Genomic DNA, 27397 nt, shown 5'->3' on the forward strand with positions numbered 1-27397 from the left:
TTTTTCTCACCCCATGTTTGCTTTGAGAAGACTGTCTCTGTTGGGGGGGTGGCATTAAGAAATTGAGATTCTGTGATGTCCTGAGTTTAAATGAGGGCAGCCCCCCATGTAGAGTTGATGGTAGAAAAGCAGACATCACAATTGTTAAAAAAAATACATGCCCTTTCTTGTCACAGTGTCTAAAGAGCCATTATGCATACATAGGAAGCTGCCTTATACTGAATCAGACCATAATTCCATCAAGATCAGCACTGTCTAGTCAGACCAGCAGGAGCCCTCCAGGGTCTCAGGCAGAAGTCTTTCACATCACCTGTTACCTGGTCCTTTTTAACTGGCTATGTCAGGGATTGAACCTGGGACTTTCTGCATGCCAAGCAGAGGCTCTGCCACTGAGCCACAGCTTCTCCCCACATCAATGGGAACTAAGGAACTAAACCTGGTGCATTTCACTGGGGAGTCACGTCTACCAAGTAGGTGCCACCATAGAAAAGACTCTGCTCCATCCCTCCTCCCCCCTGACGAAATTACTTAGCAAACTAAGGGATACAGATTATAGGTTGCATTCTTATAACAACACCGGTAGAAATTCCCATCATGATAGCTATAGTTTAAGTCATTGCATTATGGATTTTTAGAATAAACATCAATTTTGCATGTAACAATGTGAAGGCAGTATCCAATAGACAGTGCTGTGAGAAAGGAACAGCATTCATAGACATTGTTTTCTCAGAGGGAGCTTTAGGCAGTGGCCCTTACAGAGCTGCATCATGTTCTTGGAGTGTGTGTTCAGTAAAGTCACTTCTGACTCATGGTGATCCTATGAATTTATGTCCTTCCAAATGTCTTATGGTTCACAGCCTTTCTCAGGTTCTGCAAACTAAGGGCCATGTCTTCCTTTATAGTGTCCATGTATCTCATGTTGGGTCTTCTCTCCTGGCTGCCTTCAACTTTTCCAGGCATTATTGTTTTCTCCAATGACTCTTGTCTTCTCATAAGGTAACCAAATCATGTTCTTTGCCTAGGTACAAAGCACAAGACTATCCTGGAAGCGCGCAGCGGGTTGGGGCCTATCAAGGCATATCCACGCCTCAGCCCCACAACTGGAGGGGAGCCAGGCAGCCAAGACCCCAGTGCTCAGGAGAGAACCTTCCACTGTGAAATTTGCAATGTCAAAGTCAACTCGGAGATTCAGCTCAAACAGGTACAGGAGCCAATTGTGGTATGGTGCCTTGAGACTTCACCTGCTACTAGGATGTAGGTCTGTTTGGGTACCGAGTAATTGGAGCTTTTTTTTTTTTACTGGGGTTTAGCCCCACAAATTAGTTTTTCTCAATGTTCAGCTATGGAACATATGAAATAAATGCTAAACTCAGTGCCTTTGAGCAAACACGAAGTGTATTTATTTCTGCTCTGTGTAACACTAGCTAGTCCTTACATCTCTGTAATTAAAGAAATCAACGCAGAAAGCTGCCTTATACTCAGCCCAGACCACCAGTATATCCAAGTCAGTACTGTCTATACTGACAAGCAGCCTTTGTCCAGGAAGAATTCTTTTCACATCGCCCACTACTTGACCCTTTTAACTGGGGATGCAAGGAATTGAACCCAGGAGCTTCCACATGTCTAACGGAGGTTCTACCACGGAACCACTCAAAACAAAAAAGACTGCTGCCCAGACATCTTGAGTCCCAGTCCAGATCATTTCAGAAATTTAAGAACCAGTGCTATCCTTGTCACTGGGGCAGATTTGGCTCTGTCATGAGGCAAGTGAGACAGCTGCCTACAATGACAACAGCTGGCTGCATTAAGTGCAGCCACCTGGAAGACAAGACTGAAGCGCTGGGCACATGGTTCATGTCAGTGGGGCTGGTTCAATGCCCTAGTGATCTAAGCCAGCTGGTCATCATGCCATATCAGCAAGAGTGACCTGGGAAGAAGCATGTAGCCCCTGCACCTGGACTGCTACTTCCTGCCTCCAAGGTGGGTTGCAGAGGCACTGGAAGGAGAGTGTTTGGAGTAGTGAAATGCCTTGAGCTGCCCCTGTCTCTAATGGATGGAGTTCCATGTTGTTTTGTGTGTTCACAGCACGCATCCCATCGTGAGTTTTTTGTTTTGCTTCTAGGCGTGTATGCATTTACTTCTATACTTTACCCTTTGGCAGCACCACAAAAGATAAAGTATGCAAGAACAAAAGCAGGGCCAGTGCCAGGCTTTTTGGCACCCTAGGCAGGGACGCCTAGTAGTGAAATCTACCCGGCATCTCCAGGAGAAAGGTGACCTGGAAGGGAAGTAAAGAAACAAGTGAGCCTCATCTTCCCAGGCTGCATCTTCTCCCCCCTCCTGTTGCTCAGCAGGGTGGCTGCTGGGTCCTCTTCTGGCTAGTGACTGCTGCCCGGGTCCCATGCAGCTCCTACCTTCCTGCCTGGGATACTTCCTGGAAGTGAGGGGGGGGGGGCAGTGACAGCAGTTCCTCTGCCCTGCCAACCCTCCATTGGCACCTGGCCAAGAGGACAGATCAGTGCCCCCCACCACCACCTGGGTTGCTTCTTCTGCCAGGCGCTCCGGCCTTCAGGCTCCCTTCCATGCTTCTTTCTTCTGATGGCTGGCCAGGGCGCTTCTCACTGCCACACGCTCTGCTTCTCCGGTGCCTGAAGTGATGCTTATCAGCTGGCGGAGGCAGCCCTCCCCCCACACTCACTAGCAGATCTGGTTTCAAGCCAGCCGCTCTAGAAGGAATGTGCCCAGGCCCGGTCTGGAATCTCTTGCCAGGAACCAGGCTGGAGTGAGGGCAGGGGTAGCAGTGGCAGGGGGAGGAGGGCCAGAGTCTCAGGAAAGCCGGCTTGTGCCAGACAGCCATGCTCCTCAACCTTGCTCAGGGACAGCAGGAGGGGATCACAGGCAGAAGGCCACCCAAGGGTGCCAGAGAGAAGGAGGCCCCCAACCATCAGCCCAGCCCCACTCCTGGAGCTTTCAGGATGCATTGTGGCTGGTGGGGGCTGGGGGTGGAGGGAGTCTCCTTCCTACTTTCCTTCACTGAGGAGGGATTGTGCCGGAGTGCCTGGCCAGGGGCAGACTTCGACAGTTTTGCCCTCAGGTGGTGCGCTCAGGTAGGGGGGGGAACATCCGCTAACCCTTTGGCCAGATGGTGCCCTAGGCGGCAGCCTACCTGGTGGACTTCCTATTGCCAGCCCTGTACAAAAGGTTGTAGCAGCCCTGGTAGCCCAGACTAGCCTGATCTCATCAGATCTTGCAAGCGAAACAGGGTCATTACTTGGATGGGAGACCACCAAAGAAGACTGGGGTCACTGTGCAGAGGAAGACAATGGCAGACCACCTCTGCTCACTTCTTACCTTGAAAACCCCATGAAGTGGGGTGGCTGTGAGTCAGCTGCAGCTTGATAGCATACTTTACCTTTACCGAAGATTGCCATATCCAATAGATGTGCTAATAAGCATGCAGGAATTGAAATCTTATCCACTGTGGCTGCATCAGGGCTATTGAACAGAGTTTGGGGTGAATCACATCAATGAGGCAAGATTCATCTGTTCTTTTTTTACATCTGGTTCTTCCTCTGTGTTTTGCAGCACATTTCCAGCCGGCGGCACCGGGATGGCGTAGCCGGGAAGCCCAACCCTTTGTTGAGTCGGCACAAGAAGCAGCGAAGCATGGCAGAGCTGCCAGTGAGTTGGACGACTGGGCTGGCATCAATGGTGGGGTTACTTGCCACTTAGGGACATGTTTAATAGTGAACTTGCTGCAGTGTTTGATAACAGCTGTCTCCTTGACTGGATGACAAAACCAAAGATGTAAAATTGTCTGGGGCCAAATGTCTACTCCAGAGTCTGAGAACTAATTTCAGCTTCAGCTTTTTTGTGGAGTTTCATCATAGTCAGAACTTCTTTCAAAATTTCATTTCATCCCTAGTCTGTGGCCAGTGGTATTGCTTCAAGGGCTCAGACAGGCAAGATGAAGATTGTCTTGTCTTGTGCAGTCTCTGCTTGCCTCGAGGAAGAGAGAGGGCATTTAACCTTTCAGCTGCTGCTTGGTTTCATTATCCAAAACTGGATGTCTTGCTTTGTTGTTACCATTTTAAGGGAGAAAACACACAGTACTGTTTTTCATTTTAAATGCTTATAATAAAGTAGGGAACTGGGTTTCAAATAATGAAACGGAGAGGAGGATGAAGGGTTAAGCACGCTTTTCTTTTCCATGCCTGGCCTCAAGCCTACAGTGCCTTTTATGAATGGAAGGAGATGAATGCTAATGATAAATGAGGAAGCCTGGGTTTCAAATAACGAAACAGAGAGGATAAAGGGTTAAGCACACTTTTGTTTTCCATGCATGGCCCCAAGGAAAACTGAAGCTGCATGAGTCTTACAGTTTGTCTTTTGTGAATGGAAGGAGATGAATGATCGTGTGTGTCCTGTCTGTCTGTGTGACCTGTCTGAATGGAAATTTGAATACGGGTTTCATTTGTACATTTATGTTGTCTTACACATCTGTCTCCACAGGGTGCCCTGGCCTTCCCCAAGGAGCTTCCCAAGTCACTGGCAGCTGGGCTGCTGCCCAATCCGCTGGCTGTAGCAGCAGCCATGGCAGCCGCTGCTTCCACACCCCTGACGCTGCGACCAGCTCCAACGCCATCGCTGCTGCAGGGCCCACCGCTGACGCATCCGCTTCTGCGCCCAGCTCCGGGGCCCATCCGAACTGCACATGGACCCATCCTCTTCTCGCCGTACTGATGCCGCCTGTCTGCCCACCTGCCTGCCACAACCCCAGGACTCCTGGCACCACTGGAACCGCCCCCCCGGCAACTAGCAACTGGCCCTGGCAACGTCGCACGGCGTCCAGCCTCATCCAACGGGAGCGATTTACTTTTTCCTCCCCCCCTTTCTTTTTCTTTTTAACTGGAAATGGAATTATTTTTCTGAGAAGAGAAAAGGGACAATCCCACCCCTCCACACACATACTGCCCCGATCTCAACCCCCATCTGGGGTCCCGGCCAAATCTGCACAAGCGCTGGGTTCCCCCACGGGCTGGGACGGGGCGTGATCCTTTGTGTGTGTGCGTGTCCGCGTGTGTGTCAGTCACATCGCCTGAGGTACGAAAGGTTGGAGGGTGGTAGCACCTCCCCCAGGACTCCGTGGAGCATTGAAAGGGGGAGGCAGTTCTGGTACCTCAGGGACTGATCAGCAAGCAATCTCCTTTCATCCCAGAGCTAAGGGGGCCCCCTGGCCCCCCCACTCATACAAGCCATTGTCCACTTGCACTGAGAGGTGGAGGGGGGATGTATGTGTGCGCGTGTGTTTGTGTTCTTGTGTGTGTGCGTGCGCGGGACAGAAGACAGGGCCTCCGGAAAAAGAGCCCCTACTGCAATAATGCTGGCCGGCACCTCCATGTACATATCCCCCAGTTTTCCCTCCTGCCCTCCCCTGTGCTGGCCCTCCCCTCACCGCGCTTCCATGCAACGGGGCCCCTGTGGACCCCCTCACTGCTGCACCTCGACAAGAGACTGGCAGAGCAAGAACTGTGCTCCCAATTCCCATGCCCCCCACCCTCCTGCACTAAGAGGCAGACAGATAATAAGAGCCCAGCATAGACAGCATCTTTTCCTCTTCAGAGCTCTGTACCTGGATCAAGCACTTCTGCCGCCCGCCCCTTCACGAAAGGAAAGGTCAAGGGAAACGGGGCTGTTTGCTTTTAATTTTATTTTTTTAAAAAAAAATATGGACTGTTATTTTAGTTTTAAAGTTGATTTTTTAAAAAAAAATCAGATCCGGAGGCTCCACAAAGGCTCCGTCATATGTCTTTGGAAGACTGTATCCCATGGGAACATGGTTGAGGGGGTGAGGTTTAAGGAATGGGATTCACCCTGCTCCAGAGCAGGAGTTTCTGTTCACATGGCCAGAAGTGTAGGTTGTTTAGTGTAGACTTCCAGCCCCTCAGTGAAGAAGGGTAGGGCTGTCTCATATGGACATGCTTGCAACTGTCTCCCCTATGCCTGTAGGCCTTTCCTTTGGGTAGTTTGTGCCGTTGCCATAGTAGCACAACATCTCCCCTTGCCTTGCCTTTACTGCTTTTCTACAGTTGGGTTCCCAGTCCTCTGCCCCTTTCTTGAGTAGGTGGGACGTGAACTGGGAAGCCAGGTCATTTCCCGGAGCTTAAAACAGCCTCTTCTTCTCCAGGCCCCCTCCCGCCAAAGGCCCAACCCACCCGGAGTGTGTAAACTTCCAGATGCTTGTTAAATTCCCTGGCACGCATCCTAGTTGGCTCACATTGGTGGATTGTGTCTCTGCATGTGCGTTCATTGGTGTGTTGATTAATGGAGTGACTGAGGGTTTTTTTCTCTCTCTCACTCGCTCTTTCTCTCACACACGCACACCATGGCCTGCAGTTTCCCTTCTCCTCGAGCAGAACAATGCAAGGCCCAGAACAGAATCCCACAGCCCAGGAAGGAAGGTCTTCCACGCCATGGCCATGTGCTGGCCACACTATTCTCCCCCTGCCCCGTGTCCCTTACAAAACTGTGATTGAAGTTCAGAGCAATAGAGATACTGGCATGCGGGAGGGAAGGGGACCCACCTCCCCACTCCCAGCTGGCATGAATCACGCCAGGCCTGCCCCCATGTTACCTCAGATCACAAACCAACCTGTCCCTCTCCTTCCACCTGTTCTGCCCCCTGTGTCCTGATCACCCCAGAGTGTCTGTCTCTCCGTCCACCATCTGTCCATCCATGCTAGATTCTCTCTCTGCCCCAGCCCCTCTCTTTTTCTTGCTGATACCAATGCCTTTCTGCTTCATCCCACATAGCACCTTTTACCCCCCCTCCCCTTCCCAACAACAATAAAAGAAGTGATAAGGCTCATTCATGCCTGCGTTCAGTCTCTCTTTGTGTTTGTCAGGGGCTCGAACTTCATGATCTAAGGCTGTAGTCTAGCCTAGTAGGGTATTGTGGACCAGGTGCTCTGAGGCCTTCTAGGTCCAGATGGGGCTATAGGTGCACAAAATCAGTGCCCGTAACAAAAGGAAAGCCACCAGATTGGTGGGGCTTGGGTTTAAATACTAGGAGCCTGGCCTTCTGACTTTTCCAAGTCTCTAAGAGATCCTCAAGGATCCTGAGCTTGGGAACACTACATGATAGAAATATGCTGTTATAGTCTGAGAGCATCACTGTCTCTAGTTCAGTAGACCTTTTCAGAGTTTTAAGCAGGGGCGAAAGCAACTACTGGTATTGTGTCTTTCAGAGGGGCTAGAAGCAAAAGGTAGGAGGGGCCACTTCAGCCAGTTTCTTATCAGTACTCCATCCTGGCCTTCATCAGCTTGCTTTCACAGTATGTTTGGGGTAGAGCAAGCTCCCTCCCCCTGCCTCCACTCCTAACTGCCAACTGATGAAAATCTCAAAGAGGAAGACATGCTCACTAATCTGTTTGCAAAGCTGCTGAGCTATGTTGTGAACAGTTTTGCTGTACTCAGCTCAGTTCCTACACTATACCTGTGGCTATTATACTTGGACTAGGAATAAGGCCCATTGTGGAGAAAAAGACAATGGGTTCTAGAAAGAGGCTCTGGGTGAGTGCCCCCCACCCTTGCTGTCTTCCTTCCCACTCACTCAAGCGAAGGCATTCACTCCCCACAACCTTGGTGTCTTCCCACCCACCCAAGGCAGCTATTTTCTGTAGGGGAATTGATCTGACTTCAGCTTTCCATCTCCTCCCCCCTCCCTGCAGCCTCTACCTAGGAAAAATATAGTCTTTCTCCATAGTGGGGACCAAAGCAGTTTATATCACTCTCCTTTCCCCTTTTGATCTGTGAGGTAGGTCAAGTCGAAAGTCTGTGACTGGTCCAAAATCACAACATGGTCCAAAGCAGGAGGGAAGCAATATCAGCAGGGTATAATGACACAGAGTCCTGACTGCTGAGCAGCCATTTTCTCCAGCAGAGCTGATCTCTGCCATCTGGAGAGTACTTGTAATTCTGATCTCCAGCTCTCCCCTGGAGATTAGCAACAGTGGTTCCCCAGAAGGAAATGGCTGGTTTGGAGGATGGAGTCTACGACATTGTACCTGTCTGAGGTCCCACCCCTCCTCAACTCCTTCTTCAGGCTCCATCCCTCATATCTCAAGGAATTTGCCAACCTGGAGTTGACAACCCTATCTCCTTCCCAGCAGCAGTTGCAAGCAGCCAGGCCTAGGTAGCCAACCTCCAGGTGGAGCCTGTAGATCTCCTGGTACCATAACTGAATTCCAAACAACAAATCTCTCTCCCCCCGGAGAAGATAACTGCTTTGGAGGATGGACTCTATGGCATTATATTCAACTTAGGCCTCTCCCCTCCTCAAACTGTGGCTTCTATAGATTCCATCACAAAATCGCCAGGAATTCTCCCCCCCCCCCACCAGAACTGGCAGATCTAGTCAGGACTGGGCCCAATGAGTTCTCCCTCAAAGGCCAAAAGAGGCCTGGAAAGGACCTCCTCCCTCTGCCTTTTACTGGCAGAACAAAAGCTGGTTGCCTAGCTACAGCTACTGCCTAGCAGTTTTCCCAGTGGCCCAATCCTCATTTGTCCTGCGGCTGGCGGTGGGGGGAAAGGAGCAGACCCAGACAGTGGCACACAATTTCTCTTGAGTGGCAGTTCATGGGCCAATGGCTGATGTAGTATGCACCACAGCCAATGGGAAAGCCAGAAAGTGCCAGCAGGCAGGGTTTTTATATATACAGGTTCTTCAGTATAGGCCATTCCAATTGTGTCTCCCCCCAAATCAGGAGACCATATTTTCAGAATAGGAGTCTAAAATTGAGGTTTCTTGCATTCAGGGCCTTTTCACACATTACATGATTAAGGATATATAACAGACAGAAGGAAAAAGTGGAAGGGGATGGCAAAAGATGAGATGGATGGACAGCATTACTGATGTAACTAGCATGGATTTGAGCAGAGGATGGTAGAAGACAGGAGGGCCTGGCGTGACTTGGTCCATGGGGTCGCAAAGAGTCGGACTCGACTATGCAACTGAACAACAAAAAAGTTTAACCTTCAGTGTGTTTCACAAGGTATACAAGGTGAAAAGCATGTGCACTTGAATGTACATCACAATTCGGGAATGCACACCCACTAAAAGTGGGGAAACTGACAGATGTGCCTCAACCAATACTGAGCACCAGTGAGTATGAACAAAGGATCAGAATGTAAGTGCCTGTGAAAGCAGGTTGGGGCACAAGCACAATACGCTGGGAAGTTTTCATATGCTAACCCTTGGAAAATAATGAGAGCCATTCCAAACCATAGTGCAACTTCTGTGCTGAGAAATTTCCACTTGATTGTGGCCCTCATCAATTAGTGTGGGGAAGCCACTCACAGTGTGTTCCTAAACAGAATCCATTGAAGTCGATGGTGGGTAACTCTGATTAAGACACCAACATGTCTTGGGCTGACCCTGCAAACTGCACAGATTTTGGGAACTGATTTAGAACTGACTCCAGATTTAGGTTTTGTGGGCCCTCATGAGAACCTCACTCTCAAAATACTTAATCCTAAATTGCCTGAACAAGAGATAGAACAGTTGACAGGACAAGCTACGGCAGAGGTCCTCAGCCTTTTTGAGCTCATGGGCACCTTTGGAATTCTGATACAGCATGGTAGGCATAACTGTAAAATGACTGTCACAGAATGGCTGCCACAGGAGGCAGAGCCTTCCACAAAATGGCTGCTGCGGCTTACCTTAAGTCACACAATGAAGACCCTTTTTGCTGTAGTGGCAGATGCTGCTAAATCAACATTTAAAAAAATCTGCACAAGCAATCAAATCTCCAGTGACGAAACAAAAGTTTTGGTAGACAAAAGCCCGACCTGGCCCTGTCTTCTTTATAAAGACACTTGGTGGGTGCCAGGTAAGTTGCTGGTAGGCACGAAGGCACCCATGGCACCATGTTGAGGACCCATTGGCTAGAGATTGCATTAAATCCAGATTGTCTTGTCATAGTATTTACCATCTTTGCATCAACCATCTTTCTTTGGACTGGTCTGCAAGTTAAATAGGTGATCATTACAACCTGTGTGATTCACATTATATCCAGGGGTATTCCAGAATCTTCACAACATTTCTCATTCTTCTGGCTGCAAATTTGTAGGAGTGCAAGAAGGGAAGCTGATCTTGATTTACATTTGGCCTTCCAAAAGATACAACCTGCTTGTATCTCAGTTCTCCTTTGGTCACATGCTGGGCAATGCTGGCTCCCAAAAGCAGGGAGCAGAGGGACTCACCCTTCTTCTGGCACAGTGTGGTACCTTTGACATCGTATCAACTGGCCTTGCTCTTCTTATTGCTCCAGTTTATATAATATAAAAAGAAACAACAGAGAAGGGTGGATGAATGTACCACCGGAGTGATTTTCCATAAAGATTCCACAGCTGCTGAGTACTCTCCTGCTCTGACTTAAAGTTCATAGCATACACCGGTTGACCTTTGGAATTCACTGCCACAAGATGTAGTGATGATCATTAGTTTAGGTGGCTTGAAAAGGATGGTTTAGGCAGACTGAGGGAAGAGAATTCTGTCAGTGGCTGCAAGTCACGATGACTAAATGGAGTGTCTTTATTCAGAGGCCCTAGGATTCTGCATACCAAATTCTGGGACACCTAAGAGAAAAGGGCCCTTTGCCTTCTTGTGGGATTCCTAGAGTGATCAAGTGGGGCCTTGTGTGATCCAGCAAAGAAAACTGGTCTCTTGTGTGATCCAACAAGGCAAATCTTACAAGAGAGCACATCCACATGGAGACCCTGCCATCCCAGCTGAAGAAGCCCATGCAAGCAAAAATGCATGAACATATTCTAAGCAAGCAGCAGTATGGTTATATGCTTTCCCTTCCATCAAGGTCAATGTCGAGAAGATGTGATAAGTGCTGCAGATGGACCTTCTGCCATCTCAAAAGACCAGTCTGGGGCAGGTCAGGAGACCTAAGGGATAGCTGAAAGTATGGGAGGTCTATCCAGCCCTTCTAGGATAGGCTGAGACTGATGGCAGTTTCTATGGGATGTCCTGTGCTCTGCTCCCATTCTGACTGGTTTATGGGTGCTCAGGCTTTGCCAACACCTATAAGACTTCTGCATCAGTAGGCAAGAAAAACAGGTAAATTCCTGAGGGCAAAGTTCTAGTGGGTTGCTAAAGCAAAGGTCTGAAAGAACTGCTAGCACACAAGTTTTTCATAGTAGAGAGGTCACAGGTCAAATTTTAACTCTCTTTCTCACTCTTTGTATATGTGTATATATATGCTGTTAAGATACATTGTGATCTCCTCACAGAGCACCAAGGATGTGGGTGGGGAAAATGTGTGTCCCAAATCCCCTCAAAGGAATTCTGGGCAGCATCCATTTGTTCCATCTTTTCACCCCCACAACATTGTGAAGCATGTACATGGAGGTGCTTCAAAACAGGCAGGGGTTTCAACCAGGGTTTTCCTGCTTGTAGTTCAACACTCTTAACCACACTTGTTCTCCATCTGCACTCACAGTGGCTTCTTGAATGAAATTTAAAAAAAAACCCTAGCACCCCATCTTGAGATTTCAACAGAAGGGAGAGAAGCAAAGGAAATGGGGACAGAAAAACAATATGAACAAGTGAAGCCATGGGAGTGTGGTTTAACTACAGGTGTCATAGAAAAAAAGTGGGATCATGAGATGGAAGAACAGAAGTGAGAGAGAAGTAGCTACTTGTAGCAGTTTGGGGAAGGAATTGCTAGGCATAAAGGTCAGCAAAAGAGGTATGTACAACAAAAATGGGGGCTCACTTGCCAGATGGCTGACTTCAGGACCCGAGGATTTAAAGGTACAAATTCACTATTGTAATGGGTGTCAATGGATGTGTTCTCATCAGTTTGTCCTGGTTCATAGATATTTTGAGGTATGGAAATATTTGGATTCTGAAAACAGTCTGGACAACTGGCAGGAGGATTTTTTTTTTAGTGAATTGAGCTTACTGGGGCAACTCGGAACCTCCTTTTTCTGAGGTCTGGTCTGTACAAGTAACTGATTGAGATGGAGGAATTCCTGAGGTGATATAATGGACTCTCCAGAGTCCAGACTGTTTTATCTCTCTCTATTTCTGCCTGTTCCAGACTCCAAACTGCTGTGTCTGTACTCTCTCTTGCCCTCTCCCCTCAGCTGAGAAGAGAGGTATATTACTTCCAAGCTGATGAATCCTTAAACAAGAGAGCTCTCTGGAGACCATCTTCTGACAATTAGTTCCTGTTGCGAAACATCTCCAGTTCTTAAGGGATATTAGCATTTCTATTAGGTGTGTCACTCTGTTGTGATTGGGTCTGTCAGAGTGATCAGATGGCAGATTCACAAGAATAAATGCAAGAGACCTTTATTACAGATGCAACATTTAACCAATCAGTTACATTCCTCAGTCAAAAACATTTTGATTTATTACACTGGTGTCTTCAGCCAAGGTGGCTTCTGATTTTTTAAAAAATCACTTTTAATGCAACAGCTTATCAAAATTACAGGTGGCAAGCAATGTCATGAAAGAGGCATTTTCTCCAGCAGATAATTAGAGGAAAGCCTGCGGACACTTCTGAATAAGCGGCAGCCACCGTGGGAAAGTGTCCAACCAGAGGCCCAAGTTTTAAGTCCTTCCTCTGCTACAATGCTTTTGACTAGCTAGGGGCCTCTCATTGTCTCTCCACTTAAACCAGTTTGCAGAAGAATAAAATGGAGGTTCGGAGAGCAACATATATATTTATACCTTTTGCATTCCCCAGAAGAAAAGTGGTCCAAAGCTAGATGTACAGCTATCTTTTCCAACATGGAATAACATGACCATGCAGCTGAGGCAAATCCCACCACATCTCAGCCACCTGCCTTTTAATCAGTTGTATGGCTTAGTTAGAGTCACTAATCTCCAGTTGGGGACAGGGGAGGCCCTCCCCCTACTTCAGGGTTTTCAGAAAGCGGTAGGGGGGAACAAAAATGTCACCCTGGCACTCCATTATACGCTATGGAGACCAATTCCCTTAGGGTATAATAGAAAATTGATCTATGAGTATCTGGAGCTCTGGGGGTGCTATTTTTTTTAGGTAAAGGCACCAAACTTTCACCATAGCATCCAGAGCCTCTCCTCAAAAAAGCTCACAAGTTTCAAAAAGATTGAACTAGGGGAGTCCAATTCTATGAGCCCCAAAAGAAGGCACCCCTATCCTTCATTTAAAAGGTGTGTGGTCCCTTTAAATGTGACTGCCAGAACTCCCTTCAGTCATCCTGGCTGCACCCCTTAGAATCTAGCCTTAGAATCCAGCCTCCAAGGCATCCATTTGAGAGCCAGGTTGGTGTAGTGGTTAAGTGTGCGGACTCTTATCTGGGAGAACCGGGTTTGATTCCCCACTCCTCCACTTGCACCTGCTGGAATGGCCTTGGGTCAGCCATAGCTCTGGCAGAGGTTGTCCTTGAAAGGGCAGCTGCTGTGAGAGCCCTCTCCAGCCCCACCCACCTCACAGGGTGTCTGTTGTGGGGGAGGAAGATAAAGGAGATTGTGAGCCGCTCTGAGACTCTTCGGAGTGGAGGGCGGGATATAAATCCAATATCTTCTTCTTCTTCTTCTTTTCTCCAGGGAAATTCATCTTTGTAGTCTGAAGATGGGCTGCAGATATTTCTTGAGTTGGACCCGGCAACAGTAGGCTAAGTAAATAGGCTTGGCTACTCTATGGGATGCTGGTAGAAAAGTCCAGCTTACTATTTTGGTCTTTCCTATGGCTACGGGGGAGGGGTGATCACACAAGAAAACAGGGTTGGTGATGTGGGGTGGTTGGGCTGGGGCAGGCTGGCTGCAAACCCAGCTCGATTTGACAAGCTGAGCACTGGGATTACTTCAAACAAATGCCTCCGTTGTGCGTGTTCCTGGCCTGCAAGAGGCAGCACAGTTTGTAAGAGTTTCCCCGCGCAGTCAACTCTAGAGGCGATAATCTGATTAGTCGCTTCTGGCTCCAGATCCACTGTTTGGTGCCATTTTGGCTGAGAGAGTCAGGCCCAACATGGAAATATTGTGACGGCAGGCAAGGAAAACATCCATTAAGTTGGAAACAGGACCATGTAATCAATGCTGAATGCGGGGCGTGCCCCAGAATTCAGCACCTGTCAATCTTAAACTTTAATTTTTAAAATATTTTTAAACTTTCCATGGAAACGATACAGCAAAATGCTGTTGTCCAGCCTCATAGTGCCACAATGAATTTTTTTAGCATTGTTAAAAGAATTCTGTTTTTCACTGGCCCCACAAAAATAGCAAGGCAAATAGTACTAAGTCCATTATCTGACAACTCAAAACATCTTACCTCCCCACAAGGCCACTAAAGGCAGGGCCTTTTCTGTTATGGTACCTTGATGATGGATTTGATCTCTTGTCAGCACTTTGTATGGACTTTTTAAAAAAATTGCCCAGGCTTTTACATAAAGTTTGTATATATTTTTTTAAAATTCTGTTTTGCCCCTAGTGCCACTTACATGCTTTTGTTACTAATGTATATAGTCAGTTTTAGTTATTTTATCTGTCACTGGCTTTTTTACAGCCTTAATGCACTGTCTCTGAAAATTTTTTGGAGTTTGAATTTTACATAATCATCTCAAACAGTACTTCCTGCATTTCATAGTCCTTTGACCCCGCTGTTTACATTTTCCTCCTCATCTCATGTAACTGAGTGCACATTCCTAATTGGACCCATCTGTCAAAGAGGGCTCTAGTCCACAAAAGTTTATATACTAGATTAATAACCCGTTAGTCTTTACGGTGCCACGAGACTCTAGTTTATTTCTCCTGCAACAAACTAATACGGCTACCCTCCTGACTACTTTGGTATATTTTTAGCTTCATGTCATTAGGGTTGAATTTTTAATTGTCCTTTATTTTAATTGTTAGAAAAAGCATTGTAGCAGTTCTTTAAGAGTACAGTATAGCTAACCAAGCAAACCAAGATGCCTCAGTCACGGCAGCTGCAGGAGCATCTGAAGGTGAGGACTTTTGCTCCAAATCTTCTGGTAGTGTTCTTCTGGTCCCTGTGTTTTTAAGAACTGCTGCCGGGAGAAGAAACCCCCTTCCCCTTCTTCAGGAATTGTTCCATCTATTAAGTTTGCTCAGCAACTACTTCAGAGGAAGAGACGATGCCCATGGGGCTCCCTGCAGTCCATAAGAAAATAGTGGCAAGACCACTTGCAGTGAAAGGTGAGGCCAGTCATGCAGGCTGCCAAACCACAGGTGGGGCTTGGAATTCTCTCAGTATAACAACTAGGGCTTAAAAAAAAAGTCCAGCAGGAACTCATTTGCATATAAGGCCACACTCCGACATCACCAGCGTTTCACACAGGGCTTTTTTTGTAGAAAAAGCCCAGCACGGACTCATTTGCATATTAGGTTACACCCCTTGATGCCAAGCCGGTTGGAACTGCATCTCTGTTTAAAAAAGGCAGGATAAAAACAATGTACTCAGTCAATAGAGTTCAGCAACTCAAGGAAGTACTGATATTGTCATTCTCAAGCATTCAAAATCAGGGTTATCAGATTTTAGCATCAGTCACATATTGAAAAAAACTCCTATGGTTTATTATTATTGTTTACTTTCTTTTTAGTCCACCATTCTTGCTAAAACTCAAGGCAGATTACAAAATTTAGCTAATGGATCCCATATGCTGCAACATAAGGGCAGCCCCATCATACATTCCAAACCTGTACATGATCAGTGTGGCAGATCAAAATCAAACACAGACATTAATTATTTGTAAAAACGAATTGGCAGTAACAAGAGAAAAAGCAGAAAACCAAAACAACAGCATAAAAGGGACAAGGGCAGTTGAGAAAATGTGTTTTAAAATCCAGAAAATGGGGGCACGAGTAATACTACATAGGCTTCCCAACCCTCCCGCCCTGGCGGGGGACCCCAGGATTTCCAGCCTCTTCCCCTGCTCCCCAAAAAAATGGAAGTGGGGGAGGGGGGAAACGGCACCAAGGAGCATGGCGAGCAGCCCCATCTTGGAGCGGGCGACACCGCTGCGTTGCTGCCGCCTCTTCTCCGCTTCACCGTGGCTGCTCCTCCGAGATGGGCTCAGGCTGGGCCCATCTCGGAGGAGCAGCTGGGATGGGGCGGGGAGGGGGCGGCGGCGGTGCAGCGGCATTGCCCGCTCCACCTCTGATGTGAAGTCAGGGCTGGGGGGTGGGGGCGGGCCAGGAGCATGGCGGGCCACGAGTCCGGGTCCTTCTAGGACCCGGACTCGCGGCTCGCCGTGCTCCTGGCCTGCCTCCACCCTCCCCTCCCCTTCTCTGGTTTCGCCTCGGCTGCTCCGTGGCTGCTCCTCCGAGATGGGCTCAGGCTGGGCCCATTTCGGAGGAGCAGCTGGGAAGGGGCGGGGAGGGGGCGGCGTGGCGGCATCGCCCGGTCCGCCTCTGAGGTGGAGTCAGGGGGGTGGGGGCGGGCCAGGAGCGTGGCGGGCCGCGAGTCCAGGTCCTTCTAGGACCTGGACTCGCAGCTCGCCGTGCTCCTGGCCTGCTTCCACCCTCCCCTCCCCTTCTCTGGTTTCGCCTCGGCTGCTCCGTGGCTGCTCCTCCGAGATGGGCTCAGGCTGGGCCCATTTCGGAGGAGCAGCTGGGAAGGGGCGGGGAGGGGGCGGCGTGGCGGCATTGCCCGGTCCGCCTCTGAGGTGGAGTCAGGGGGGTGGGGGCGGGCCAGGAGCGTGGCGGGCCGCGAGTCCAGGTCCTTCTAGGACCTGGACTCGCAGCTCGCCGTGCTCCTGGCCTGCTTCCACCCTCCCCTCCCCTTCTCTGGTTTCGCCTCGGCTGCTCCGTGGCTGCTCCTCCGAGATGGGCTCAGGCTGGGCCCATCTCGGAGGAGCGGCTGCGGTGGGGCAGGGAAGAGGCGGCAGCCGCGCAGCGGTGTCGCCCGCTCTGCCTCTGGGGTGGAATCGGAGAAGGAGAGGGTGGAGGGAAGGAGTTCAATTGTGCTTCTCATACCCTTGCTCCTAGCTCCACCCCAGTGTCTCCTGGCTCCACCCCCAAAGTCCCCAGATATTTCTGGAATTGAACTTGGTAACCCTAATACTACACAGTGAGCATAGTGCCTAAGCAAATGAAAAGTTTTTAGAGCAGGGACCTAAAACATGTAAAAAGACGACTGCAGATTTATACCCCGCCTTTCTCTCTTTATCGGAGACTCAGAGTGCCTTATAATCTCTTATATCTTCTCCCACCACAACAGAGCAGACACCCTGTGAGATGGGTGGGGCTGAGAGGGCTTTGACAGCAGCTGCCCTTTCAAGAACTCTGCAAGAACTATGGCTGACCAAAGCAGCTGTAAGTGGAGAAGTGGGGAATCAAACCTGGTTCTCCTAGATAAGAGTCCACACATTTAACCACTACACCAAACTGGCTCCACAGAACCACCACAGAAACAGCCACCACAGAAAGGCCCTGTCTTTGGTCACAACCAGGACTTTTTTTGAGCAGGAATGCACAGGAATGCAGTTCCGACTGGCTTGGTGTTGGGGGGCGTAGCCTAATATGCACATGAGTTCTTGCTGGTTTTTTTCTACAAAAAGCCCTGTGAGAAACAATGATGTCAGGGGGTGTGGCCTAATATGCAAATAAGTTCCTGCTGGGCTTTTTCTACCAAGAAAGCCCTGGTCACAACCCACCTTTCTTCAGAAGGTACACAGCAGATCTCAGATGCCCCAATCTTAACAAAAGGACAGGCTCATATAACTCCAATCCCTGGCCATTTAGGAGCCTGCAGCAGAGTAGGTTACTTCAACCTTTCCAGGCCAAACATCTGACTTGAACCACTGGATGTCATGGGAACCATTGTGCTACAATTGCCTGACATCACAATCACGTGACAGGAAGCAGGGAAGCCAGAGTGGTGATGCACAGGAGTCAAGGCTGTGGGTGAATAGCCAAGATAGCTGTGAAAGGAAGCACAACCCAAGAAACATACCATAGTGAGGAACAGGCCAAGAGAGGGTTCCACTGGAAGGGGACGAACACAATCCTAATTTATCCCACAAGACAATAATACGGAGAGACAATGCCATATATCAGCGGATAGTTGGTGTCAAACATTGCAAGCATCCTGGATAGAGATGCCAGCCTCCAGGTAGGACCTGAGTGGTCCCTCAGAATTGCTTTCATCTCCAGACTACAGAGATCAGTTCCCCTGGAGAAAAAGGATGCTATGGAGGATGGGCTCTATGGCACTGTACCCCACTGAGGTGCCTGTCCTCCCCAGATTTCACCCCCAAATCTCCAGGAGTTTCCCCACCTGGATCTGGGAACACTAACCCCCCCACCCCCCATTCTCCTCTGATGCCTAGGGGGGAACCTGGCAACCCTAGTCCTGGATGTGTGTCATCTAAATCAAAGACTCATTTGAAAGTATCACCCAAAAATAAGAGCCTGCCCCAGTTGGAAAACAGAGTGCTGGAACTGAGCTCTGGCTTGGTCCTGCAGAGCTCTTCTTATGGTCTTGTATTCATAGCATTGAGAGCTTTATATTATTTATATTATTGCCCTTTCAGTACTGCTGAGCAAGATTCTGCCTTTCTTAAAGGCTGCTTCATCAGTTTAGATATCATGCCTCTTGATAAGTATCACATTCTATGCAATACAGCAGTTAAATAAGAATAATATTGGTCTCTTAAGATTCAACCTTAGCATCATGTTATTCTTTGAAATAACTCTTCCAAGTGGGGAGGCTGGAGTTCTCCAGTAATTACAACTGGTATTCAGACCACAGAAATCAGTTCCCTGGAGAAACTGGAGATAGGAAAGTCAGACTTGATGGTATACCATAAAGTCCCACAGAACCTAACATCCTTCTGCAGGTATGGCTGTGAGAGTTGGACCATCAGGAAGGCCAAGCGCAGAAGAATAGATGCTTTCAAACTGGAGAAGAATCTTGAGAGTCCCTTGGACTGCAAGAAGATCAAATCAGTTAGTCCTAAGGGTAATCAACCCAGACTGTTCCCTGGAAGCAGGGCCAGATCTAGAGGGAGCAAAGGGGGGTGTTTGCCCCGGGTGCCGACGGGGGGGGGGGAGGTGCCAAATTGAGTATGGAGTCCATTGTATTCTATGGGACCATAAGACAGAATGGCCCATAAGGGGGCGCCATTTTTTTCATTTTGCCCCCCCTTAAAAAAACATGTAGATCCAGTCCTGCCTGGAAGGTCAGATGCTGAAGCTGAAGCTCAAATACTTTGTCCACCAAATGAGAAGTGAGCACTCCCTGGAGAAGATCCTGATGCTGGGAAAGACAGAAGGCAAAAGAAGAAGGGGATGGTAAAAGAGGAGATGGCTGGACAGCATTACTGATGTAACTAACACAAATTTGAGCAGACTTAGGAGGATGGTGAAAGACAGGAGGGCCTGGCGTGACTTTGTCCATGGGGTTGCAAAGAGTCGAAATTGACTGTGCAACTGAACAACGATGCTAAACCTGTCTCTTGTTTCTGTTTCTTTTCATTTCCTGCTTTTATAATTAATGCTACCAATGAATTATCTAATTAATTACTAATTTGAATGTGTCCCATAGCACCATCATATGATCCACAGTTCCAACATTAGCAGGTAAACATTCCTGGCAACTCTTTCCCTAATGAATCCAGAAGAGTAGCCATGTTAGTCTGTTGTTGCAGCAAAAATAAACAGGAGTGTTCTGGCACTGTAAAGATAAATAAGTTTCCAACCTAGCAATTACAAAGAGTGTAGTAAAAGGGAGTTTTAAATTACTTCCATTAGCATAACAGAGACATATTTTGAAAAGCTAGAATTTTCTGTACCCTCTACAGAATAAACTTTACCTGAGAAATCTGGCAAGACAAAGAAATATAATGGATTGTGAAATAGGGATCATGTTTGTTGAAATAATAAGTTCCAGATAAAATAAAGCTTCATGTTATGTTTATGTTATGTTTCATGGGAAGGGGTGGGGCTTCCCCAGTGTTGCCTCCTTGCACTGGTATTCAGAGGTTTACTTACTGTCTCTGAATGTGGAGGTTTCCCTTAGCCATCATGGCTAGTAGCCAGTGATGGACCAATTTTATTTGGAAGCAAGCTGCATTCACTGAGCTGTGCTCCTGAATAAGTGTGCATAGAATTGTAGCATTTGAGTCCTGCATAGCTCCTTGCCTTCGTCCCCTGTAGCTGGCTGTATTAAGTTATATTAAGGAAAATAGGCAATTATATGCAAATTTTGCATCATTTATTAAAGTTTCATAATCCTGCCTTTTCAGGGTACAGAATATGGATTTTTCTGTTATTGTTAAGCATGAATTATACATGGCTCTGAACAAAAGAAGCAAAATTAATTCGGGCCATGGATCCACTCTCCATCTCTCGCTGTGCCCTCCAAGGGTGTTAAGAAAAATCAAAACGCTCAGCTCTGGTAACCCAAATACTTCAGCAGGAACATGTTAAGCATATTAAACAATCATTCACAATTGTTTATTCTGGTTCCAAGTTTTGGATTGCTAAACAATACAGAATTCTATTAGTTCCAAGGAAACAGAGGGAAGAGGACAGAAAGTGGGAATAAATGCATGATAAAATATGGGAGCTGAGGGGTTTGTCACTGTGGGAGAGCAGTGTGTGGCTCTTATGGTCTCTGTCTGTGCGGCATTATTTTGTAATTTAGCACAGGATGCTTAGGTATTAGTCTCTGCTTAAGACTGTATTCTATATGGCCCTTAATGAAGCTGCCACTGCTACTGAGTTGGTTAGATGTGGCTCTGGGAAGCCTTACACCCTTGCCTCTTTGCCAAGTGTGGCAAACCAGGCCTGCATCAGCTGATGGGTCCCAGCTCTGCCCACCCCTCCTGGGATTCTGACCTGAAGGGGCAGTTCCACTCCACTGCCCCAGGGTATTGCTGCCACCTCTGTCCCAGTCTTGGGCTTTGGTTAGTCAGAACAGCCTCCTAACCTCCCTTTGGTGTCACGAAGAACCCAGCTCAAGGCTTTCCAGGAAGGGCTAACCAGACTGGCACCCTAGACAAGGCTAACTTCTGGTGACCCCCCTGCACTGATAATGTCACCGAGTCACATGGGGGGGTGCCGAGTCACATAGGCCAGCATCCTAGGCAAATGCCTCGTTTGCCTAATGGCAGGGCTGGCCCTGTTCCCAGGGATCCCCTGGATAGTTGGCAGCTGGTCATTTTACTACTTTTCTCTTCCCTAGCGATTCCCTGACCCACTCCTAGCATTTCCAAGTGGTTGGTGGCACAGAGGGACTTCACTCCTTCAACAATCAAAGGATTTATTTAAAACTCACAACTATATACAGGCATATCAAAAGTGAACGGAAGAAATAAAACAACACTTCATCTCTCTCCCTACTCTAGACTCAGGCCCTATCTAGGTGGTACGCAGGGCAGGTAACCTTACTTCATTACTCTGGAGAAAACTGGTCAAACATATTCCCCAAAATGGCCACAGTCTCGGGCCCAGGATCAGGGCTATATCTGTCTCTGTCTGTGGCAAGCTCCAACCAACCACTGATTGGATTCCTTCCCCAAAACTCAATAATATAAGCAGCAGTTCCTGTCCAGGAACTGGCTCTCCCTCCTGCAGCATTCTGGGACAGATCTCCTCTAATCTTGATGGATTTCCTGCCCTCTAGGAATTGTCCTCAGATTACTGGTTGAAGACAGGAGGGGAGGGGAAAATGAGGCGATTAGGCCAAGAACATAAGAGAAACCATGTTGGATCAGGCCAATGGCCCATCCAGTCCAACACTCTGTGTCACACAGTGGCCCCCCAAAAAATTATATACACACACACACACACACACACTGTGGCTAATAGCCACTGATGGACCTCTGCTCCATATTTTTATCTAAACCCCTCTTGAAGGTGGCTATGCTTGTGGACGCCACCACCTCCTGTGGCAGTGAATTCCACATGTTAATCACCCTTTGGGTGAAGAAGTACTTCCTTTTATCCGTTTTAACCTGTCTGCTCAGCAATTTCATCGAATGCCCATGAGTTCTTGTATTGTGAGAAAGAGAGAAAAGTACTACTTTCTCCATCCCATGCATTACCTTGTAAACCTCTATCATGTCACCCCGCAGTCGATGTTTCTCCAAGCTAAAGAGTCCCAAGCGTTTCAACCTTTCTTCATAGGGAAAGTGTTCCAGCCCTTTAATCATTCTAGTTGCCCTTTTCTGGACTTTCTCCAATGCTATAATATCCTTTTTGAGGTGCGGCGACCAGAACTGCACACAGTACTCCAAATGAGACCGCACCATCAATTTATACAGGGGCATTATGATACTGGATGATTTGTTTTCAATTCCCTTCCTAATAATTCCCAGCATGGCATTGGCCTTTTTTATTGCAAACGCACACTGTCTTGACATTTTCAGTGAGTTATCTACCACGACCCCAAGATCTCTCTCTTGGTCAGTCTCTGCCAGTTCACATCCCATCAACTTGTATTTGTAGCTGGGATTCTTGGCCCCAATGTGCATTACTTTGCACTTGGCCACATTGAACCGCATCTGCCACGTTGACGCCTGAACTTTGATAGTCTCCTCCCATCCAGCCCACAGAAAGTTAAACCCCCCCACAAAAAATGGTGTTTCTCCACATCAAGCATGAACCAACTTAAAACCAGTTACATCTTTCCAGCCACATATAAAGGCAGTGATACAATAAAACCTGGGCAAATCAATGGCCAGCTTGATTGTCTTTGGGAGATATCTCTCTCCCCCATTTTAGAGAAAATTTCCTTCCTTACAACTTTCAAATGTGGGGTTTTCCCAAATTGCAACCCTGACATTAATTCCACGGAGGGATACCAGCATTTCCTGTTCAGTTTGTCTCCTCTTCTCCTGCTGCCCCTTCTCACCTGAAGAGGGCTCTACTAGAAGATATGTGTGATAAGTGTCAAGTGGAGGAGTCCCCTGCCCCAGCTACTGTCACAAGGTAACACCAAGGACCTAATGTTCCCAAGTTCTGCAGGACTGGATTTTGCTCACAAGCAGAACATTGAGGGAAAAGGTGTTTCAATCCTTTCCTATCTCACTATATTCCTGAGCTGAAATAGCCTTGAGGAGGCCCTGTTTTCCCCAGTTCAGAGGACCAGGGAAAGAACTAGAAGCCAGTTCTTTCCCTGGTCCTCTGATCTGGCTCCACAATCTCCTGTCACATTTCTTAACATTATGAAGGTTAAGTTTGGTTCTGTGAACTGCGATTTGGAAATCCCAGAACTCTAATCTCTCCAATTTCAAATGTGTCCTGGTCTTTTTTGAAGGAATGCTATCAGCGCTTCAGGCTATTCAAAAGCTCAGCTTTTCTAAACAGTCATTTTCTAAACAAGGCCATTAAAACTGGTCAGCAGCTGCTGGACCTGCCAAGCAAGACCACTGCAACACAGCTTAGGTCTCATATGGATCCCCTTTGGAATTTTCAGTCATAGGAACGCATAGGCTGTGCAGTAGTAAGAAGATCTGAAATGAAGCAATAAAATGGCAGCCAGAATCTCTGTTGTATTATCAGTGTATACAGATGACACAAAAGTTGCACATCATTCCATTCTGTCCCAAAATGCAAACTGCAGACTCATGCTGCCTCAATTTGCCTCAGGGCCATGCAGGGATAGGAGAGGGGGGTTAATCCTTAGATAAAACTTAGATTAACCCTTAGATGACCTAATATATTTCATGTATATGCATGAACATGTAAGCTGCCCTGAACCTGTTTTGGCGAGGAGGGCGGGATATAAACTGAACAAACAAACATTCACTCTGTTTTGCTATTCAAAATCAGTTTTTAAAAAATATTTTAAGGAAGAAAAGGTGTCATTTACAGCACAATCCAGAAATGGGGGGCAGAAAGTCTTTTGGGAGCAGACAAGCTGCTACGTGGGCATACGACTGGCGCCGCCACAGCGGAGGATAGTTATGTCGGCGGGGGGACCTCCTGAGCACCGCTCTGTCCAAGGGCAGCAGCTCCTGAGGGCTGCGTTCAAGCGGGGGCGGAACTGAGGCAGAGCTAGGCTTCCCAAACCTCCCGCCCTGCCGGGGGGCCCCAGGTTTAGCCCCCTTCTCTCCCGCTTTCCAAAAATCTGAAGCGGGGTGGGGAGTATGGCGTCTGGGAGTGATTCCGTTGTGAGCAGTTGCTTAAGGTAGAGAGCTCAGTTCCTCTGCACGAGAAGAGCCAAGCCGAGTCCAGGAACACCTTAAGAAACCATCAAAAATTTTAGGGTTATAAACAGCTTTCAAAATTCAAAGCCCCCTTCGTCTGATCTTCTGAAGGGAACTTTGGTTGCAGTCACGCACACAAAGGTAAAAGGGCCTCCTGGAGCGGGGCAGGGGGGGAGTGGTAAGTTAACTGCATACTGCCTAGCCCTTGTAGGATTTCCACCCCCCCCCCCCGGCTTTCTGGCTCCTCTTTCACTTCCCAATCCCGGCGTTTGAACCTGCTGGGATCAATTTGCAGCTGCTTTGCATTCCACAGGCTTCCGTCATCCCACTTCTTCATAATCTTCTTCTTTTTGCACATTTATTTGGAAGCAAATCCCAGTGTTTCAGCTGAGCTTACTCCCTACTAGGCGCAAGAAAGATCGCAGTGCCTCTGTTTCCTGCTGAAGAGAGCTGCCCCAACCTTGTGCATGCTGATTTGGGAGTGCTCTTTGAAGTAGGCATGCTGAATTAAGGCTGCTGTTGTAAGCAGTGTTACAGGGTGAACTTGCCTTCTGAGCTTAGGGTTGCCAATCCCCAGGTAGGGACAGGGGATCTCCTGATTTGGAGGCCCTTCCCCCACTTCAGGGTCATCAGAAAGCAGAAGGGGGGGGAAATGTCTGCTGGCCACTCCATTATTCCCTATGAAGATCGATTCCCATAGAATAATGGATAATTGATCTGTGGGTATCAGGGCTCTGGGGGCTGTTTTTTGAGATAGAGGCACCAAATTTGTATCATAGCATCCAGTGCCTCTTCCCAAAATACCCTCCAAGTTTCAAAATGATTGGACCAGGAGGTCCAATTCTACGACCCCAAAAGAAGGTGCCCCTATCTTTCATTATTTCCAAAGGAGGGAAGGCATTTAAAAGGTATGCAGTTCCTTTAAATATGATGGCAAGAACTTCCTTTGGAGTTCAAATATGCTTATCACGCCCTTGCTGCTGGCTTCACCCCAATGTCTCCTGGCTCCACCTCCAAAGTCTCCTGGCTCCACCCCCAAAGTCCCCAGATATTTCTTGAATTGGACTTGACAACCCTAGGCAGAGCGCGACATTCAGGTGGAGGAGGGGGTGAAGTTGGGGACGCGGCCAGGCTTAGGCGGCTTCCTGAGCAGTTTGACCTATGACACGCCCCTCCAGTTGTTAGGGAGAGGAGTGCATGGCGGGAAGTTCTGCCGACGAGCTCCCAGCCATATAGACTTAGAGTGAGGGACAGGCAGGCACATTATTGACAGGTTTTGCACTGCACGGTTGCTTTGACAGTATCTTTGACTTGCGAGGGGTAGAGAAAGGTCTCTCCCCTGGGGCTAAGTGCTCTTGTTTCCAGGTTCCAGGCTCCCGGAGGCTCTGCAGGCAAGGACTATCGTCCATGGCTGGGTAAGTTCCACTGTCTTCCCTCCCCTCACTCTCGACCGCTTGGTGTGTGAGCGTCTCTGGCACTTGAACCAGGTAGTGGGCTCCGGCAGGGTGAATTTGCTGACCCTGCTCCCCTGTGCTGCCACCTGCTCCCTTCCCTTGGTCTGCCCTCTGCCACGTTCCCAACCCCTGGCAGGGCACAGTGTATGTGTGTGTGGCAGCTGCCCCATTGCGGGGAGGTGGGTCAGAGACTGTCCCTTTAAGAGAGCGCCTGGATGAAACTCAGCCTGCTCTTCCAGCCATCACCCCTGCAGGTGCTCTTGATCTCTATCTCCATTTTGCAGGTGGGACTGCAACACAGAGGCTTCCGCGTGTATCGCTCCACACACCCCACTCCCTCAACTGTTTCTGCTCTCCTCTCTGAATGGAGCCCTGCCCACAGCGAGACTGCCCAGCGCGCACCAGGGAGACTGTTGCACTCTGTTCCAGAAAAATAAAGTCTGAGCTGTGCCCTCTGTTGTCTCTCCTGCTTGGCATCTGCTGCATGTCCCCCCCCCCCCATCTCCGAGGGAATGCCTGGGAGGATGGGCAGACTTGGTTTTTTTTTGGGGGGAACGGTCTATGAGCCATCATGCTGCCCCCCGTGTGGCTGAACAGGGGAGGGGAGTGCCGTCGCACTCTGGGTTCTGTGGCCCCTGGAGGAGGTGTTCCGAGCACATCGCAAGGGGCATCAGGGCAACACAGGGGGTCTCTAGGTGGGGGGGGGGTGTCTGCTCCTGGGCTGCTAACTCCCAGACACATATTCCAGCTGCTGTCTATGACAGCGAACTCCTGCACTTGGTACTTCCTGCTTGTTTACCTGCCATTGGCAGAGTCTCTGACAGCGGGAGGGTGTGAGGGGATTGACGGCTTCTCCGTTGTTCCATGCAGGCCTGTCTCGCCCCCACCCCCACCTCGCCACCAAGCCAGTCTTCTCGTGCATGTATACCCAGCCTCATTCCTGTTCCCTCCTCGTGTTGGTGGGACGCCTCTCCTTTGCCTTTGATGGTCTGCCCATCATTGGCTCCGTTCTCTGTTTGAGGGTGGGTTGGGGGTGGCTATCAGCCTCTCTGGGGCTGCCTCTCCCCATCCCTGACTGTCATGAGCCATGGCGCATGTGCCAGGTCTGGCCAATGGGGGTGGGTGGGCTGGCCCTCCCCTCTGGCTGCCTCTGCCTCCCTTGCATGCCTACTCCGGTGGCGTTGCCATGGCAACCGTCTCCCTCACGGCAAGCTAAGTCTCTCCCTTCCCCACGCTCCAGCATGCCAAACTCCTCAGGAAGTCTACTAGCGGCGCAGCAGCTACGCCACGACCGGCCGCCACTTATGTCTGGATTGGGCTGCCCAAGCACATTTTCTCTCTTTAAATGTTAATAGCTGAGTGGAGAAGCTGCTTTTGAACAGTGAAACTGAACTGAGGTTCAAGGGTTAAATCTCCTCCCTTCCTTGCATGATCCCAAGGCAAACTGAGGCTGCACAAACCTGTGTGTATGATTTGAATCTTGGAGTCTTAAATGAATGATACAGAAAAAGCCCAGCATACCACCTCTCCACTGCAAATGCAGCTTGGGAGGGAGCAATCTGAGCAGAGTTAACAGGGAAATAAATTCTTTTCCACTATCTCAGCTATTTCCCACCCAATCAGTGAGTCCCAAGATGCATGTTAGCAAGGTGAACATGAATAGAATGACACAGGTGAAAAGGATGGTTTGAGGTAAAAAGTGAAGGGGAAAAGCAGTAGATTGGAAAGGGTAAAACAAGGGCAGCTGCTGTGAGAGCCCTCTCAGCCCC

At 48.6% G+C, this 27397-nt stretch overlaps 1 protein-coding gene across 7 annotated transcripts in view; it reads left to right on the forward strand.

The window, feature by feature from the left end:
• The window catches only part of ZNF385A (zinc finger protein 385A), a 191764-nt gene extending 184892 nt beyond the window's left edge, over positions 1-6872 (forward strand). For 5 of the 7 annotated variants that reach the window (XM_060252063.1, XM_060252065.1, XM_060252066.1 and 2 more), the window contains 3 exons: positions 1023-1201; positions 3586-3711; positions 4513-6872. In XM_060252063.1, coding sequence (XP_060108046.1) covers positions 1023-1201; positions 3586-3711; positions 4513-4743 — 536 coding nt within the window. In that variant the 3' untranslated portion in view covers positions 4744-6872. The remainder of the gene's footprint in view (positions 1-1022; positions 1202-3585; positions 3712-4512) is intronic. The other 2 variants (XM_060252064.1, XM_060252069.1) reach the window with 1 other exon arrangement.
• Positions 6873-27397: the final 20525 nt, after the last annotated feature.

This window comes from Heteronotia binoei, chromosome 13, assembly GCF_032191835.1.
Source record: "Heteronotia binoei isolate CCM8104 ecotype False Entrance Well chromosome 13, APGP_CSIRO_Hbin_v1, whole genome shotgun sequence".
Classification (NCBI taxonomy): Eukaryota; Metazoa; Chordata; class Lepidosauria; order Squamata; family Gekkonidae; genus Heteronotia; species Heteronotia binoei.